This window comes from Musa acuminata, chromosome BXJ3-6, assembly GCF_036884655.1.
Source record: "Musa acuminata AAA Group cultivar baxijiao chromosome BXJ3-6, Cavendish_Baxijiao_AAA, whole genome shotgun sequence".
NCBI classification, from domain to species: Eukaryota; Viridiplantae; Streptophyta; class Magnoliopsida; order Zingiberales; family Musaceae; genus Musa; species Musa acuminata.
In genome coordinates, this window is record NC_088354.1 from 12,206,787 (window position 1) to 12,225,982 (window position 19,196).

General features: G+C 39.0%; 3 protein-coding genes across 5 annotated transcripts; all 3 read left to right on the forward strand.

Annotated features, from left to right (window-relative positions):
- The first annotated feature begins 2,627 nt into the window (after positions 1-2,627).
- LOC103987996 (uncharacterized) lies at positions 2,628-2,919 on the forward strand. Its single transcript, XM_009406483.3, has one exon. The coding sequence runs from the start codon at positions 2,688-2,690 to the stop codon at positions 2,898-2,900; it is 213 nt and encodes a 70-aa protein (XP_009404758.1). The 5' UTR covers positions 2,628-2,687; the 3' UTR covers positions 2,901-2,919.
- Positions 2,920-3,750: 831 nt separating this feature from the next.
- On the forward strand, positions 3,751-13,130 carry LOC103987997 (diacylglycerol kinase 1). 3 transcript variants are annotated; one of them, XM_018827745.2, is made up of 9 exons: positions 3,752-3,898; positions 5,993-6,056; positions 6,156-7,741; positions 9,090-9,456; positions 9,537-9,613; positions 11,427-11,546; positions 12,012-12,176; positions 12,447-12,584; positions 12,673-13,130. In XM_018827745.2, the coding sequence occupies exons 3-9, from the start codon at positions 6,575-6,577 to the stop codon at positions 12,820-12,822; spliced, it is 2,184 nt and encodes a 727-aa protein (XP_018683290.1). In that variant the 5' UTR covers positions 3,752-3,898; positions 5,993-6,056; positions 6,156-6,574; the 3' UTR covers positions 12,823-13,130. The 3 variants fall into 3 exon arrangements, with proteins under 3 accessions (XP_009404759.1, XP_018683290.1, XP_018683291.1); XM_009406484.3 differs by lacking the exon at positions 5,993-6,056 and having other exon boundaries at positions 3,751-3,898; XM_018827746.2 differs by lacking the exon at positions 5,993-6,056 and having other exon boundaries at positions 3,852-3,873.
- A 2,059-nt stretch (positions 13,131-15,189) lies between these two features.
- Positions 15,190-18,380, forward strand: LOC103987998 (formin-like protein 5). The gene is made up of 2 exons (XM_009406485.3): positions 15,190-15,881; positions 17,535-18,380. The coding sequence occupies exons 1-2, from the start codon at positions 15,306-15,308 to the stop codon at positions 18,090-18,092; spliced, it is 1,134 nt and encodes a 377-aa protein (XP_009404760.2). The 5' UTR covers positions 15,190-15,305; the 3' UTR covers positions 18,093-18,380.
- Positions 18,381-19,196: the final 816 nt, after the last annotated feature.

Sequence of the window (19,196 nt, forward strand, 5' to 3'; positions counted from 1 at the left end):
TCATCATGGAACAGTACGGACGGACCCAGCCTGGTTCACCAATGGGAGGACACGCTTTCCTGAACGGTGCCTCGATGGAATGATCGACCACGCCAGAGCGCAGGGAGGCCGTGGCCGAGAAGAATAAGAGCACGCGGCATTATCCACTTACTAATATCGCATAATCATCATATTTATAATTTACATGCATATATTATTACTATTAGTAGTCTTCGAGAATTATAATAAAGCTAATTAGAGATTACCTTTGTAATTAGGTATCTCGATTCTTATATTTTTAAAAGTCATATTAATATCTCTATATTTACGAAACATTTAACTCCGTTATTTTATATAATTATTTTTTTTATATAAGGATCTTAATATTTTATTTTTATAAATATAAGGATCTCAATATAATTTTTGAAAATATATTAATTAAAATACTAAAAATAATTATTTATAAGAGATAATTGTTTCTTTTTTTTTTCTAGGGTTTTTCGACCACCCTTTTTGTTGATAGAGGTGCGGATGGAGCTGTGTTATCCACCATTGAAAGAGATATGGGTGAGCTGATTCCAAGTGTCAGCTCTCATGGATCAGCAGTTTGAGCCTTTCATTTAAAAGTCATGTGATGATGTATATATATATCCACATGATTTCTTCTTTCTATGTCAAAAATTGACATATAGACTTAGGAATCCAACATAAGTTGCAATCAGATTTGCTTCTTCATCACTCACACAATCTAAGAGGAGATTTTTGCATACGCGTACGTTGACCGAATTGGTTCGTTTAATGTATTATAACACCGACACATTAAACATAATAAATGAAATGGAGAAACTTACTTCATTTCTTACCGAAATCAAACACATGGATGTCGAAAGTCACAGCATTATTAGTGTTTATCATCTGTTCCGATGTCTTATCGATCAACCTTTTATTATATTCTAATAAATGCATCGTCATGATTTGGATGGTTTTGATGACTTGATAAAATGAATCACTATAATACAACCACACACTAAATGTAAAAAAATATTTAAATCATATAAAATTTGTTAATTATATTTATTAACGATAAGTTAATATCTCATCATCGTGCGAGCATGAAGTCTCATGAAAAATTATCTGTTTTAAGTGAATCCACATGACCTTCGTTGAGAAATTATCAGAATACTATTAGAAGAAAGGTAATGAGTCATTAACTTTTTTATTACACGATATTAATAAAAATATTTAGTCTCATGTTGATTGAGAAATAAGATAATCAAAGAACTTATAAATATAAAATTATATGGTCTCATCTAAAGTAAATAATTTTATAAAATATTAATTAAGATATAAATATTTTTATTTTATTTAATTATAACTATAATAATTTAAGTGAGAGAGATGATTTGATTTGATTTTATAGGTCGTTCCGACTCTTGTATGTACTGTGGTACCAACTTGTGGCATATTCGATCTTTAAGTAGATTGGCTCCCCAACTCATGTTGTCATGCCGCACAAGCAAAAACCAACTTTCAACACCCTCTCTCCCTCTTTGTCGTTACAAAGAGAGAGAGAGAGAGAGAGAGAGACGGGGCAAATCATAGCAGGCAGTGCTTTCATCAAACATAGCCCCGTTCATCACGCTGACGTCCCTAAACATCGAATCTTATTTTAAATCTTTGTCGGTACACGGCGACCTCAGAATATTAAATAAATCACGTGATTCATGAGTTGTTGCATATGACAGATCTTTCTTCGTGGACGCCACATGATAAAGAGACAGCCACCACACACAAATATATATATATATATATATATATATATATATACACATCAAGTCAGTTCTACAACTTTGATTGTCATGTATTGCATTATAAAAAGACCTTCCAAATGAGTTTTCGGAGATGAACACATTTACTTATACATCCGATGGAATTTTCGGAATCTCTTGTTAGAGTTTTATCGAGTATGTCTCTTAACATAATTTTTGTCCCCTGATAGATACCTCACCAGAATCTAAAAGTGGATCTAGATTCACTCTTCACCCTTACACATCAGACAAATAGAATTCGTCGCAACAATAACATTCCGATTCCGATTCGGGTAAAATCTATGAATGTCCAAACCGCTATCATCCCTACAGTTATCCCAATCTAATCCAAGGTTTAATCTGAATTAGTCTTGATAAACCAATAGCCCAGGTTTTGAGTTGGGCTGTAGAGGGGCCCATTCCACCCTCCAAAGTTCATACCTTGAGTGGCCGGCGAAACTTCATATTCCTTACGTACATCCAAAAAGGCTTCTAAGGTCTAAAATCAATAGTTTTCCTCGATATAATATTTGTTACATTAAACCTTAAAAAAAAAATATTTTTTATTTATATTATCTGATATTATTATTGTGTAATCGATGATAAAACCAACCAACGATCATTTCAAGTATGTTCTGAACGGATTGAATCCAAGAAAACTAAAAGGACAGGAAATGGTGCAGTGAGTACTGTGGGTGGTGACCTCGGTGCTGGGGTTTGGGATCTCCTCCTCCTGCTTTGATTCCGTGGCCATTAGCTTTCCACCTCCTTCTTACCCCTCTCCTCGGTTATCCCCTCGCCCCCATGTATATATATATATATATATATACATATACATGTACTTACGTTGAGGACATACAGCATCGGCGTTGGAGAAGAAGATCCAGAGCAGCCGCAGAGATGGCAGACTGGGGGCCGGTGTTCATGGCGGTGATACTGTTCATCCTTCTCTCCCCGGGCCTCTTGTTCCAGGTCCCCGGCAGGAGCCGCTTCATCGAGTTCGGCAACTTCCAGACCAGCGGCATCTCCATACTCGTCCACTCCATCATCTACTTCGGCCTCCTCGCCATCTTCCTCCTCGCCGTCCACGTCCACATGTACATCGGCTACTAGCTAGTCTAATTCCCCTTGATAGGATTGCAGACGCTTCCTCGTGCCTTGTTCCTCTTTGCTTGATGACCGCAGTGTGTGAGATCCTTGCTTCTGATGTCTTGTTTCTTCGAACGAGTGAGAATTCCTGGCCTTGCTTGTTCGAGTGCATGCAGTTCCTCACCATGAATGCTTGCAGGAAGTATCCGAACGAGAAACGTTGCGCACGCATAGCCAAATGGTGGAGCATCTCTTTTAGCGTCTAGTAGAAGCTAACGATCTCACTTCATGGCCTTTACCAACTTCAAATTAATATGAATGAATCTGATACTTTGCTTCTACTCATTTAAATAAGATAATGTAAAAGCAGCTTTTATTATTGATGTACGACTCGATTAATGAGATGACCACGTAATTTGCACTGCATAGAGGTATTCGATCGGTGGGCGTACGCTCTCATTCTTATCGTGCTCCGCTCCTGATGCAATCCTTCATGTCCTCATGGGTCGGATCCACTTAAGCTAGACTACTCTGCCTGGACCACCTCACCTTTCCCGTTACGTGGCATGATCGCGGTGGTTCGATCAGTGGACCCCAGCGGTCGGCCAGGTGGAGCCCGAAGATTCCGCTACAGGCGACGTTACGGGCTACCCACGATTTCCATCAGGGGCCCTACGACGACGAACGAAGTACACGTGGGTGGATGGCTGGCATCGATCACCGCTTAATTGGGATCTGACGGCTGCTGCATGCCGCGGATCGAGAAGTCGACGGTCAGGATCCGACACCAAGGGTGGCCCCCCCACTCGAAGTTTCCATTTGTGATTATAAAAAGGTGGTTTTCTTTGAGTAATTGTGTCTCGTTGTTACATAGAGGAGGAGGGAAGCGGGAGAGGGGTTAAGAACCCGTGTTCGTTCGGATCCTTGGAATCGGACACAGGCCGTGGAGATCGGTTTGGGGTGGGAGGGCGGCTTTGGTCGATTCCATCTCGCGCAGGTGCCCTTCGAGGAGTCTCGGTCTGGTACGTGGAATATGATTTTCCCGTGCTTTTAGGTCGAAACTCTTTTCCCCTTCATCTTTGATGCTTTCTTTGTCTGATCCTTGAATTTTGCTGGCCTCCGTCGATTTATACTCAGTCGTGTTATAATTGGTGACAGATGGTGTTCGATTCCCGTTTCCTATGGATTCCTAGTTCTTGAATTATATTTTTCTTGAGTTTTTGGTGCGGATGGAGGCATTTGAGTTGGTGTAGGGTTCTGGACTTTGTTTCTCTTCTTGAAGATTACAGTTTTAAGGACTCTCAGTTTGCGCTTAATATTCGGAAAATATTGAAGTTATAATTGTCTTCGATGTCAATAGACTGTTTGGATTGGTTATTGTGAATTTTATCGTCTATTTTACTTTGCAACTTCAACAGGAAATGTTTTTAGTTTCCTTAGAAACTAAGGATATATCATAATCGTGTAACCTTTTAAGCCAATTCACACTATAGTGGGAAATCACTGGAATCCCCATACTCTTCGAAGATCGTTTCACCCCCTCATAATTTAGATGATTCAAAGCATCCATATTTCAGCCCGCCCCGATGATGACTCTTGGGCGGTCAAGCTTCTAGTAAAAGCGCTTACCAGTTGTTGAGAAAGGAGGACCATAAAGATGAAGATGATTGGCCTTGATGGAGGGTTATGTGGAGCCTAAATGTCTATCTCAAAACCAAAATATTAATTTGGAAACTTTTGCTCAATAGATTGCCTACATCTAGTTACATCTCCGGAATCCTCCATGCTCAAATTGACAGCTGTCATGTTTGCAAGCATTACTCTGTCTCTCCTAGGCATGTTTTTTCTTTGAATGTGATCTTGCTCAAGAATCCTGGGCAATCGCTCAAAATCACCTACGACCCAATTTCACACTCCTTGGTACCTGGCATCAAAGCTCCATCCTTCCAACCTTATTCCAAATTATGATCTTTGAAGTATTATTGGCCTTTCACTTTGGCATCTTTGGTTAAATCGCAACTCCTTTTGCAACCTTCAAGCCAAAACTTCTTCATTATGGAGGAAGGTGGTGATTTCCACCAATGACCTCATTCAATTCAACAAGAGATGCGAGGGGAACTTGTCCATCAACACTATAACCACTTCCACCCTTCCGCTGCATGATTCTGTTCTCGAATGCGATGGAGCTTTTTTACCTAACCAACACGGTGCAGGCTATGGATATACTATTTGGTATGTACAAGGCAATTTGATTGCGGCTGGATGTTCTCCATGTTTTGTCGCTTCCTCCACTCAAGCCGAAGGTGTTGCCATCCTTAAGGGGCTCCAACGAGCTTAAACGCTTGATCTTTGATGCCTTTTGATCCTCTCTGACTCTATGAACTGCATCAACTATGTTTCTAATGTAATCGAGGTACCTTGGTGCCTATCTTCTCTCTTTCGGTACATTTTGTTTGTAGCCAAGGAGGTCATCGTTGTTAGTTTCTGTCACATTCCCTGTAGCTCTAACAGTGAAGCTCACTTTCTAGCATCTCGGGGCCTCACCAACGTCTAGGAATCACCCTCTATCAATGTCTCTCCTCTCCCCATTAGATCTGTAATCACTTTTTTTGAGTAACGCATATCTTTTATTTGAAAAAAAAAAATCATAGTATGGTGAAACGACTAGTTGTAGATACTAGTAATATGTGTTGATACTTGATAGTATCTTTATATTTGGAATTAATATGATTGTATCAAGAGAATCATGTAGTATTTACAGTGAGGTTGATCTGGCCATTATTGTATTTTGGGAAGTTCACTCTGAGACTAGCCTTTTCCAAATCCAGATTTATTGTGATAAATCAGGTCTTTTAATTTGAACCAGAAATTCACTCAAGGAAAAGCTAGATTGAACCAGGCTAAGAGTGCGTCAGCCAGGTTAGGCACCTAGTTGTCTCTTACTAGGAAGTTTGGTTGGTACAGCTTAGTCGGCAAAATTAAGTGACCAAATGATTAGTTGATTCTTGTGGTATCTGTTTTGCTTCACTAATTTGGTTGTTTATTAGTTTTTTGAGTTCTGTATAGTCTTGTATATTGTTAGCATATTGTAATGGACATACTGTTGTGTTTTTCAGATATGGCATTGGGTTTTGTGTATATCAGCCTTTGAAGATATAGAAAGAGTTGGAAATGTTGATTGTATGCATAATATTTTTTAATGTCCCATCTTACATAAGTTGGAATACTTCTCCAGCTAAGTATTATTAACATATATTCTCTTTTATTTATTTATTGCAGATCAAAGTGAGGCCAATAGTTTGTAAGAAGAAATCAGAAACTTATGGTTTGGTCTCTTGAACTAAAGTATTCCCAAATTATTGGTAATTAAGACCTGATGGTGGAAAAATGAATTCTATAGGAAGACTAGGGTCTATGACAGATACCTCCAATGTAATTTTGATTTTTTCAGAGCTGTTATCCTAATTCACTTAAGGTGCTGGGAGCCTTTATTGAATTGCATTCGGGAAGAATTGCTCCTCAGGAACATAATGTGGTTAAGTCTCTTCCTCGATTACAGCATTCCCTTGTGCAGCTTCGTTTTTTAACCTTCACATGCATGAATTTGAACTTTGACCTGCAACTTGGAAGTTAAGAAGCATAATTGCTTTCTTTATCATAGACCACATATATATAATACTATTAGGTCACCAAAAGGAATGGATGCTTTTGAAGAGAGCTTTTGGTGGGGTAAACATTCTTCTGGTATGGCAGAGTTCTGGAGTTCTCTTGGTGTCTATTTAATATCTGCATTTATTGGGATTTTGTCTTTGGTTTACTTGTTGACCGTATGGCGGCGGACTCTCAGTTTAAACTGGATGAAGGCTATAGCCAGGACAAGGAAGCGTAGAAAAGCAAAGCATAAGGTTCCAGGTGTTGCTCATAGTTGGAGCGCAGAATCTGGTTCTCATGCGAAAGGTCTAAAATGTTGTGTGTGCTTGGAGGATGTGGTACCACCTCAACCTCTTGGACAGATGATGACTACGAATAGTTCAGTATACCTGTGTGATGTTTGTGGCGCTGCTGCACACTTGGCATGCTCTTCAAAGGCACACCAAGATTGCAAATGTGTCTCCATGATAGGTTATAAACATGTAATCCACCAATGGACTGTACAATGGACAGAAGCAGCTGATCAAACTGAAGAAACTCCTTGCTGCAGTTATTGTGAAGAGCCTTGCAGTGGATCTTTTCTTAGTGGCTCTCCAGTTTGGTGTTGTATGTGGTGCCAACACCCCGTACATGTGGATTGTCACATAAATATGGCTAATGAAACAGGTGATATTTGTGACCTAGGACCATTTAGGCGCCTTATCTTGTCACCACTCTTTGTGAAGGACTTGAGCAAGACTGAAAAAAGTGGTTTCCTGAGCTCTATAACACATGGGGCAAATGAACTGGCATCTACTGTACGGGGACATATTATGAATCAGACTAAAAAGTACAAGCATGACATGGAAATTTCTGTTGATTCTGCTGATAACAATAGTACAAATGGCTCATCTAAGGATAGCATAGCAGATTCTCACTCAGTGTCTAAGGGCTCCCTTGGTAATGGTGAACATTGTAATGGAGTCACTGAAGCTGGGAATCGCCATCAAGGTGGTGATAGTGATCATGAAGATGTGATGAAGGCGGAGCCGAGAAGAAGTGCCTCATTTACTAAAAAAAAAGATTATCATAATCTGGTGAACAACCAAAAATATGAATTCGTCGACATACCTTCTGATGCCAGACCACTACTTGTTTTCATTAATAAGAAAAGTGGTGCACAACGTGGTGACTCATTGAGACGTAGGCTGCACATTCTTTTGAACCCTGTACAGGTTAGTTGTTAGAATGGTTTGATATAACAATGTTATCCGCTCCCTGATTCTAATTTTTTTCTTTTTAAATCATCCTTTCAACAGTGAGTTATTGAGAATTATATCATGCTGCAGTTTTGCAATTTTTAGCTGCTATTGAGCTTCCTGTACACTATGGTGCAGACTAGGTGTAATTTATAAATTTTGTATTGACTTTGATCATTGCTTTATGTTCCAACAAGAAAAGAGAAAGAAAAGCTTATTTGTTTTTTGGTGACCCCTTTTGTAATTTTTTTCCTCTTTAATGCAAATCTACCTTGCGTTTTGTTGTTTCAGTTCTTTGCCAGAATCATATTTATTTAATATTTACATGTAAAACATTTTAATTCAATGATGGTCCACAAAAACATTATTCTGTTTCTTCTTGATAGCTGACCATTGGTTTGGTAATTGAATTTCTACTTCATTTTGCTTATGCATGCAAAAGCTTCAATTTATTGGTATGTTTGAGTTTTGTTCCATTTTATGTTATCTTAACCTTTAATATGTAAATATCATTTTATTCCACTGACTTTTTGAATCTTTGACTATTTATTGACCTTCTTAATCAATCTAAATCCGGAGGGTGCTTTTTTCAAGAAATCAGATAAAATTGTTTCAACTAGCTAAATAAATTAAAGCATCATTTTTGGATTGGTCACAACAGCTATTAGGTTATCTGACTCGGCAATGGTGATAAAACGGCATGTGATCTGGGTTAGTTCAGTCTTAGTTATTTGAATAAACTGCCTTGATGACACCCTTTGTTAAATTATGACATTTGTCAGTTTAAACCTTTTATTTCCATTTAGGACGTTTAACACTAAATTGGATATTATCTAAGGCTTGGGACCTACGCCAAATACTTTTCAGCCATTATTTGGACTGATAGATCGATGGGTGTAACTCAGGTGAAAAAAATATGAATGGAGCTCATCATAATGATTGAGTTGAATGAAATTATCAGACTTTGTGAATAATTCAAAAAGAAGGAAGACAATTAATATTAATATCAGAAAGAAACTAAGTTACTAAATAGCCAAATTTTCTCCCCCAGATTTGCCTTTTTATTTCTTGTTTAGTTCTCCTATATCACAAAGAGGTGGTTGAGATTTCTGTAATCAATGATTCTGGCATTGTGAAACTTCTTACTTTAAACCCTGTCAATCCCCGATCCCCAAGTCCCATATCTGTTTTCCTTTGGTTCCTTTTTGTTGCGTCAAAGGTAGATTGTGTTTCTAGATTTTTACCTGCTTACACACTTACCTTGACAGATGAAGTAGCATTGTCTCTGCTAATGGTTGTTATATCTTTCCTACTATTTTTCCAGGTCTTTGAGTTGAGTTCGACAAATGGGCCAGAGGCAGGATTATCTTTATTCAGAAAGGTACCCCACTTTAGGATACTTGTATGTGGTGGAGATGGTACAGTTGGTTGGGTGCTTGATGCCATAGACAAACAAAACTATGAATCACCTCCACCTGTTGCAATTCTTCCAGCTGGCACAGGCAATGATCTTGCAAGAGTTTTGTCCTGGGGAGGTGGTCTTGGGGCTATCCAAAGACAAGGAGGTCTATGCACAGTTTTGCACCACATAGAGCATGCTGCAGTCACCATTCTTGATAGGTGGAAGATAACAATAGAAGATTTGCAATCTAAGCATGTCCATCCCCCGAAATTTATGAATAACTATCTAGGTATGCAATGCAAAGTATACAGTGCAAGATTTCCTATGGTCCTTTGAATAGACCAATAACTTATTCTTATATATTTACAGGGATTGGATGTGATGCAAAGGTTGCCCTAGACATTCATAATCTTCGTGAAGAAAACCCTGAAAAGTTTTTCAATCAGGTATCTATTTTTGTCATTTTTTCCCCTACAAATTTTTGTTTGAACAGTGAAAATTCTTGTGTCTGGGAGTTCCGTAATGATGTGAAATTCCACTAAAAGAATCCTTCACCACTTGCCAAATCCAACTCATAGTAGCTAAACAACTTCTCTAACCCATATTATATATCTGTGGAGGACTGTCAAGCACCGATCAGACTCAAACTGCACCTATTGAACTCCTAATATTAAAATGCTAATTTAAAGCCACTAGGTTTTTTTGACGAGGCTGGGTAGCTTATCTCTCAGTTGTTGTTGAAGTAGTTGAGTCTTTTTTATTCTAAATCTTTTCTGGATCGAGCTATTATCTGTTTTAGGTGAAATTTCTCGTTCCTTTTCTTACTTCAGTTAGGTTTCCTTAAAATGAAAATCCCATCAGGCACCAATTAGACTCAAACTGCACCTATAGAGCTCCTTCTACTATTAAAATGCTAATTTAAAGTCACTAGGTTTTTTATGAGGAGGCTTGGCAGCTTCTCTCAGTTGTTGTTAAAGTAGTTTAGTCTTTTTTATTCTAAATCTTTTCTGGATCGAGCTGTTATCTATTTTAGGTGAGATTTCTCCTCCCTTTTCTTACTTAAGTTAGGTATCCTTAAAATGAAAAAACCATTTTCAGGCTAGCCCAGACTGCTGCCTGCTACAGTTGCTAGAATTGGAGCCAGTGCGTGCTGTATAAGGCTGCACTAAGCCTGATTGGGCCTCTAGCTCCAAGATGACCAACTAAGGTGGGGCTGTTACATATGGGCCCATGACATGGTGGTGCATGTAGCCTACAGCTAGCTCTGCACTAAATGTGATTAGGGACTTTTCTGTTCCTTTTATAACTTTTCTTCTGTTCCTTTTATGTCACAAAATTCGATGAATAGTTACCTCTGAAGTTAATTGTGGTCTCAAACTGGTTGGTACTTTATAAAGCTTGAACTGGAAATAAGAAAATTTTGGATGACATTTGAAAACATGTTCTCGAGCTTTCTGTTTTTTAGGCAGATGAAATTATTGCTTTAGCTGCTCAAAGTTTGGTAGTAACTTCTGATGGATGGAGTGGTAGCTTTTAACCGCTCAAAGCTAGGATCGGGAACTGATCTGAGCTTCTTGGCTCTTTATTTTGGCTACCATTACAAACCATATAATATGTTGATACGCACAAAGCAGCAAATGAAGAATGGTGTGCGATTTGGTTTAGTACTAGAAGGATTCCATGTGGGACTGCAGCAGCTCATGAGAATCAGCTCTGAGTTAGTGCAGATAGTGGGCTTGATGTGAGTTGGAAATTTTAGTCATACGTACAGAAAGAACTGCATGTTACATGCCAATCTGGTTCGGGCTTCTACCACTGTGGTTGCATGCCCACCTTCCAGAGTTCATTGAAGGACATGATTCCAGCATAAGATTTTAGAGTGATGTAGTTGTGATTGAAAGATGTTTGCACACAATCCTCGAGTAGCGGTTGGGGTCAATCTAGAGAGTAGGGTTTTAAATGCTTTACATGGGAATTGTATTGCAAGATTGCTTAAAAGTATATAATCATAAATTCATTTTGTAGCAGCAACAAGCAAAATTTAACTGGTATCTTTATCCATTTGCCTACCTTCCTAATAATAATATTAAAGTTATTCATGTTTTATGTAGCAGCATAATAGAGCCTCAACTCCTATGTTTTGTCAGCTAACATTGAAAAATTGGATTTAATTTGCTGATCTCTTATGATGTTATTTATTTTGATTTTGTGGTTTTACATGATTTAGCAGCTCAAGGTTTTATCTTGGCTTGACTGCAGTTCCTAAATAAGATGCTTTATGCAAGAGAAGGTGCAAAGAACATCATGGACAGGACATTCGCAGACCTACCTTGGCAGATCAGATTAGAGGTTGATGGAGTTGAAATAGAGGTTCCTGAGGTATGAGTTATCCTGTAAGATGTGTGTTAATCATGGTAAAGTTTAAATCAAGCTATCACATCCTAGAAGTGGATGCCACAAATAACTAATGTGTATCTTTACATAAGTACATTGGAGTGTGGTATCGTCTTGATGACTATCATATGCCTTTAGATTTTTTCTTTTTGCTTGAAGGTGTTATAGTGCCTGTGTGTCTACTATATCTCAAAATCATGTGTAGGTAGGGATGACTCTACTGTAACCTGTGTGTACACTTTTCCTTGCATGTACTTGTGTCCAAATCAGTTCTTGCAACCTTGCTTTTTCTTTCTTGTCTTTAAGGCTGCTTACTTTTGACCTCAATTTCACTAATAGTGTCCTGTGCTTAATATTTGTTTGAACTAAGTTCATTGGATGGCCTTTCTTCTCATTCCATGTTGCTTCATGTACTTCATGCAAAATGCTGAATGTACTGAATATCTGCAGGACGCAGAAGGAATACTTGTTGCAAACATTGGAAGTTATATGGGAGGTGTTGACTTATGGCAAAATGAGGAGGACAACAATGACAATTTTGATCCTCAGTCAATGCATGACAAGATGATAGAAGTTGTCAGTATCAGCGGGACTTGGCATCTGGGGACGCTTCAGGTAGATAGCTGAATTATGTCTTTTCTCTTTTTTTCCCTTAGCGGAATTATAGTTTAATCACGGAGGCATATAAAGCTAAAATTGTTGTTCGTTAACTTTTGTTAAAAAAAAAAAACTTTTGTTTTGTTTTTCCTTAGCTGAATTCTAACTTAATCACGTTGGCATATAAAGCTAGATTTGTTGTTCATGAACTGTAGTCTAGTGATACTTAACATAGTATAATTTATTTTAAATGGGAGTCAAAATCTGAAAATTCTCATGTGGTACTAGGTTGGGCTTTCTCGAGCTCGGAGACTAGCACAAGGCCAGCTAATTAAGATTCAGTTATTTGTTCCATTCCCTGTTCAAGTTGATGGGGAGCCTTGGATTCAGCAGCCATGCACATTAGCAATATCTCATCATGGCCAGGTTTCATACCTACCTCCATATTTTGTGCCATTATTATACTAATACTCAATATATTCCCCTTTCATGTTGTACTTGTTTGAGTGCTTAGGCTTTCATGTTGAAGAGAGTATCAGAGGAGCCGCTTGGTCATGCCGCTGCAATAATAACCGATGTGCTAGAGAATGCTGAAAGCAGCCATGTGATCACTGCCTCACAGAAACGGGCCCTTCTACAGGAGATGGCACTAAGGCTTTCATAGTACCTGGGCAAATATCGATGGCTATTGGACACCTTAATATCCTTTCCTCCATGAAGTTGAAATCATAAATCATACTGTGGTTTTTGTAGATATCAGAAAATTCTTGTACATTATACATAACATCTTTGTTCTTTAGTTTGTATGTTTTCTTTATACGTGTCACTTACAGCTGCCTATAATTAGTATCATGGAGGCTTGACATTGGATCTATGTCCATTTCCTCCTTATGCTTGTGGGCTCGTTGCAGAGTCCATGTGAAATTGTATTTTACAGTTCAAAACTTCTAAGACTTGATACTGTCTTTTCCATGCTATGTTTCATAAAGAATTATTCAGTGAAATTTTTGGAAAAGGTGCAAATGCTTTGCTGTGGTCTATGTGCATAAACTAAAGCAAGAGATCACGAAAATGGAAGATGATACAGCTAGAAGCATAGGAGTTGAAGGGAAACACAGAAAGAAGGGACAGCAACCTGTAGTATGCCTTGGCAACAGTGTACAAGGAGAAACATCTTGTTTGTTAATAGTTTGGACAAGGTTGTATATTTCTACTTGCTTTCCTCTCATGTTCTTCAGTGCGTTGGTAGTTTTTCTGTGTGTAGAACTGATGCAAATTTATGTTGATCTTCATGCATCAGGGCCCCGGCAGAGGTCTGGTTTAAGCTGACCGTCGTCTTCGGAAGGCCCTCTTGAGCTTCTTCCAGATCTTTGGGACAATCCCTCTGCTCTGTCCCGCATGGCTGGAAGAGGTATGTCCGTTCTCTGGTTCTGGTCCTGCAACCTGCTTCAGTTTCTTGCTCTTCTTCCTGTAAAACTTCTTCAGCAGGTTCGGGCTCCGGTAGGGTGAACAACCATGCTGGGCTGCGTGCAGGGTCCTGTCGATCTGGTTCACCACTGCCTTGAGCTCCAACGAGTCGTACAGGTTGCTGCTCTGCGTCTTCCGGTGATTCGGTGTCCACCGGGGCGTCAAGGCATGGCCGAGGAGGCTGATCATGGTTCGGAGCTCATGCCAGTCGAAGAGGGAGGTGGTGGCTTGGTCTCTCTGTCCTGGCGACTGCAACTGGATCAAGGTTGTCGATGACCTCGGTGGCGTGGGTGATGCTCTTTCCATCTGCAAGAGAAGATATTGAGGTGTGGATGTTCACTTCTCGCTCGACTGATTGCAGGTAAATCGTTTCGGGTTCTATGCATACCAAACAAGAGGATGAATTGAATTGGATATTCAACATAAATTCCAAGACAACAAGACAGACGAAGCCACCAGGTATTTCGATGTGATCAAGATCGAGTCTCGAAACGATTGTTTCAAGACAAAAGATTGGGTAAGGATGGTTTTCTTATTTAAGCCAATTGTGCGTAGCCAGTGAGAGTGTCTTTATTAATGGTCGTCTCGAGTTATAGACCGACGTCAGTCAGGAAAACTATGTAGGGCCGTCGGATATCAGAATCGCGTCGCTCGCGCGATGATGATCTTTACATCTCGATCGTTTATGACTCATCGGACGGTACACCCAAAATCACAATAATGCGATGTTCCCCTATAAGTAATTTTCATACTAAAATCATTTATGAATGAGCTATAAGTTTTATCTTTGTATGCACACGAGTTGAAATCACACAGTTAAACTGTTCATCAATTTAAGATCGTTTCTTCATTTACAGTATACAAAATGATAAAACTAAGATCCATAATTTAGTAAAATGAAGTGTGAAAACATGAAATTTAGGCGACTCTGATTTTTATTTGATGTTTATAATTGCATGTAAATGAGCCGTAAATTGTAAATCAATTTTAGGTGCTTATCTCATATTTTAATTTTAAAATACCAAATGATGGGGGAAAAAAAGAAGAAGTAAAGTTCGAAGGTTTGGTAAAAATGGTTAAAATTTAGACCTTTTTCATTCTTAGATAAGACTTATAATAGAGACATATGTGTTTAAAATTTTGTTTATAACATTTTAACTTATTTCAAATTTAATCGAACTTTATATCAATTTAAAACATTGTTTGGCTTTATATGTTGCAATTTAAAATTTAAATACTAAATAGAAAAAAAATGAATTCAAATTGGTAATATTACTTGAAAGTCATGAGAATCTTACATGAAGATTTGAATCAATTGATCAATTGCATTGTTTAATGCTAGTATTAATTATTATGAGATACAGATGGAAAATTATTAATTGACCATTAGCTCAACAAGGCACGAGTGCATTAAAATCATAAACTGGTAATTATTATGTAATGACATTTACTGAAGGAAGAATCTTATTCCAAACGCATGTTTCTTGTGACTTATCCTTGGAATTTTCTTTTCTTTTTTGTTTTCTGTTTTACTTTATTGCAGCGCAGGTAGTAGCGCGACAATGCGCACGGTAACTGCACCGGTTGTGGTGTCGTTCTCTCTGCCAAAGTTACCGTAGCGGAGGAGTACATCACATCTTCTCGCCTTCTCTCTCCCCATTGCCACTACCTCTCTAGGTTATGGATTACAGCCGTAGGTGGGCCGAACCCCAGGCGCCGCCGCAGCCGCCGCCGACGTACCACCACCCCGAATCCCACCTCTACAGCGCACCGCCGCCGCAGCCGGTCCCGCAGCATCTCCTTCCCCACCCCGTCGCTTACTATCCCTATCCTAATCCTCACCCCAACCCTTATCCTCCTGGCGATCCTGAGACCGCAGTCAGACCTGACGCCCATGCCAGTCACCACCGGATCCCCGCCGATCCCTATGCCAGTCGCCTCTACGCAACCCGTGGTGTGCACGACGGCCTTCACCCGGTGCCCTACCCTTATCCTGGACAAGAAAGTCCGCCGGCGGTTCCCGGGCCCATCCACCGCCCGTTCCCGGTAGATCCCTATGTCGGTGGCTACTACGCTCCCCGCGGTGGGCACGAGGTCCTTCACCCGGCATCCTGCTCATATCGCGGAGGAGAAGGTCCGGCGGGGGTTTCCGGGGTGTCGTTGTACTACCACGGTCGTGGTGGTAGCGAACAACATGGATTCGCGGTGGAGGCGATTCATCCATTCCCCGGCGCTAATCCACTCGGTCATAGCGCTGTAAGTGTTTGTCTTAATTCCTCTTCCAGTTCTTCATTTTTGAAACTCTTCCCTCTTCTGTAAATATATCTCAAGGGTAAAAGACAATCATCAGACGTTGCTTGCTCGGAGTTAGTCATGTTCACCCTTGGATCAATTGGATGATGACAAAATTATCAAAAATTGGAATTCCTTATTTCGATTTAACAATGTACCAATAGTACCTTGATGTTGGGTGAGTGATTGAACCCTGGCCTTGTGAAAACGAGGATTGATATTTGTGCGACCTAATCCATTATTGCAAATCAATCCTGAACTAGTCCTATCATTTCATTTTCTAGCATACGACATAGTGGACTTGACCACCTCAATTCTTATTAAATCATGAATCAGATCATTTGTTCTTACCGTAACAAAGGAAGCGTAAAACTCACCCGGAGAACCATATTGTTCCTGATCCCAATTCAATACTAAGAAAGTCGGAACTAATTGAATACTTGTGTGAGAAATTCCTTGAATTGACTTGCCATTTCCATAAAGGATATAACTGACAACTCTAAGTTGGACATTATCCTTTTTCTGCAAGAGATCTTCAGGAAAAACTGTTGCCAAATTTATATATATTATCATGTTGCATTTTTATTGTTATAATTCCTATTTTACCAGCTGTTATGTTAGTTCGTTCTAACACCTTTCAACCCTTTCCTCCATCATGCATTTACACAATATACCAACTGTTTTTTAGTAATATAAAACAAACAAATATGATCAGCCGATCTTGCTATGCAAGATGCTGATAACTTTATAGCTTATTTTCGGTTAAAATTTTTTGCAGTATTGATAGTAACTCATCCTTTTTCTCTGGTGAGCATTTAGATTTTCCTGTAAATGGTAGACTATTATTGAAATAGAATTAGATCTGTTATGTTATAAGTATGGATATCTTTTGTCTCCAACTTGTAGCTATTTTATCCAAAAAAGAATTTGGAAAGAAGTTGTAAGATGCTATTTTGTTGGGTGTAATTGAAAAATGGAACTTTTGGTGCTTAAATGTATAAATTCCTCAACTGATCATGTTGTTTAATTCTGTGTATCCGGCTTAGCAGTTAACCAGTGGACAAAGATCCTCAATTTGATTTTTAATGATTCAAAATACATATATTGTATATTTTTCCTGCTTATATGTCCAGTGCCCTTGATTTAGTATTATCTTTGGTATGGCTACAGGCTTACTACTCAAATTTTTGAGCCTACTAGTTCTTTCAGCTGCTCACTATTTTACAATAATTGGATTATTTTTTACAAGATTGACCATTGTTTTTGGATGTTTTCATTAGTATCCTTGTATCTTTAATGTTCTGACTGCTTATAGATATGCTGGTATAACACAATTATGATACAGCCCAGATAGGACAACATGCATTCAATTTGGTTCAAATTATAAGCCTTTGGCCGAAGAAAAAATGTTTCTGTTTCTTCTTAGGGGAGAGTATCGTTTTATGGATGATTGGGAAATTGTTTTCCTGATGCCATTGAAAAATATAGTCAGGCGTCTTACTTTATTCTTTTCAAATTTACGCCATTGAAAGTCTCCAGTCAGGTGGCTTACTTCTTCATTCTTTTTAAGTTTTTACAAGTTTTCCATTGGTTTCTTCGGATGCTACTTGCCTGCAGGGTCAACCACAATTTTCTACGGAACTGGAACACCCAATTCCATCCCATATGCAATTCCCAGATTGGAACATGGCAATGCATCCTACCTCTAAACTAACAAAGAAAAGGACCCTGAAAGACCAGAAGTGGACCACCAAAGTAGTGCAATCAGCATATTGTGAAGTTTGTAAGATCAACTGCGACACTCAGGAAGTCCTGATGATACATAAACAGGGGAAAAAGCATCAGAAAAATCTGCAGAAGCTACAAGAGTCTGTTACAGCAAAGGAAAAAGAAGAACCTATAGCCGCTGTGGAGAAGGAAACATCCATTGTTGAGGAAGAAAAATATGTAGGTGAACAAAAAAGGAAAAGAGGTGCTCTAGCAACAACTGAGGAGTTGGAGGAGAAAAAGCGCAGGGTTCTCGAGGGAGGGGCAGCAGCAGAAGAGGTGAAGGTTTGCACCCTTTGTAATGTAGTGGTCAACAGTCAGAAAGTATATGAATATCACATTGCGGGGCAGAAACATGCAGCCATGGTGAAGAAACAGCAAGAAGCAAAAGCTGCGGCCGAGAGTTGAAGACATTTATGTTCAGAAGAAGAAGCATTGACGCAATCTCCACGGTGCATGGAGGTGTACTCTTTGTTTCTTGATCGTCTGTGATTCTGGTCCTACCCACGGTGGAAACTGGTTGTGTTCCGTGGATCATTTGTTTGTCGACCCATCATACTGTAGCAAACGAGCTCGAAAGCGTGGTAGATGGTGAAATATCTAGAACTTTTCTTCACCTTAACTTGGATTCTGTTTATGCCAGTGATGTTTGTTTATGTCAACTGGGATTCAAGACAATCTAATTTACTTCTCTCATGCTACTGACAGCCACATTGCATACTAATTTCTTCCTGTTACTTATCTGCCCATTCGGACAATAAATATTTTCTTGGGCAATTCGGACAGTGTCAAGGTAAATCATCTCAGGCAACTGACAGCCACATTGCATACTAATTTCTTCCTGTTGCTTATCTGCCCCTTCTACAAATATTAACATGCAGACAGAAGAAGTTTGCAGGCCACTTCTTTGTCTACAAGTGTGTATATACAACTGTTATCTATAGCAAGGGGCTTGAAACTTGTAGAAAGATCACTAAGAGGGTTATGGACGTCGACAGAACTCACATGTGTTGTCATGCCGAGAGCACCAACAAAAGACATTGGAGTAACAGAACAAATTTCATTAAGTCTTTGCCTCCATGTATTAAGCTAAATTATTCTTTGAGATAGATTTAATTATTTTGTGAAAATAGGAGAATGCATGATCAAACTCAAATAATAGAACTTCCCAAATTGTGTGGTGTCAACCACACACACTCCTCCTTCCTTATCGATGACTTTGCTAACCCGAGTCCACACACATGGTCTTGATCCGAATCCGATAAAACATCCCCTTAGCAAATTCATATAACCAAGTATATCTATATTGATAGCCGAATGTATCTAATATTAACCATTTGACTCACTGTTATTATCATTCATCAATAAAAAATAATAATATGTGTGCAACCGAAGTTAGAGCCCCATCAGTTATCTATATCTTTCACTTCAATTACTTACTAAGAAATAAATATAAATAGGTCGGATAGATCCGAACATCCAAAAAAAGTCCGACCCGCTATCATCCTTGAG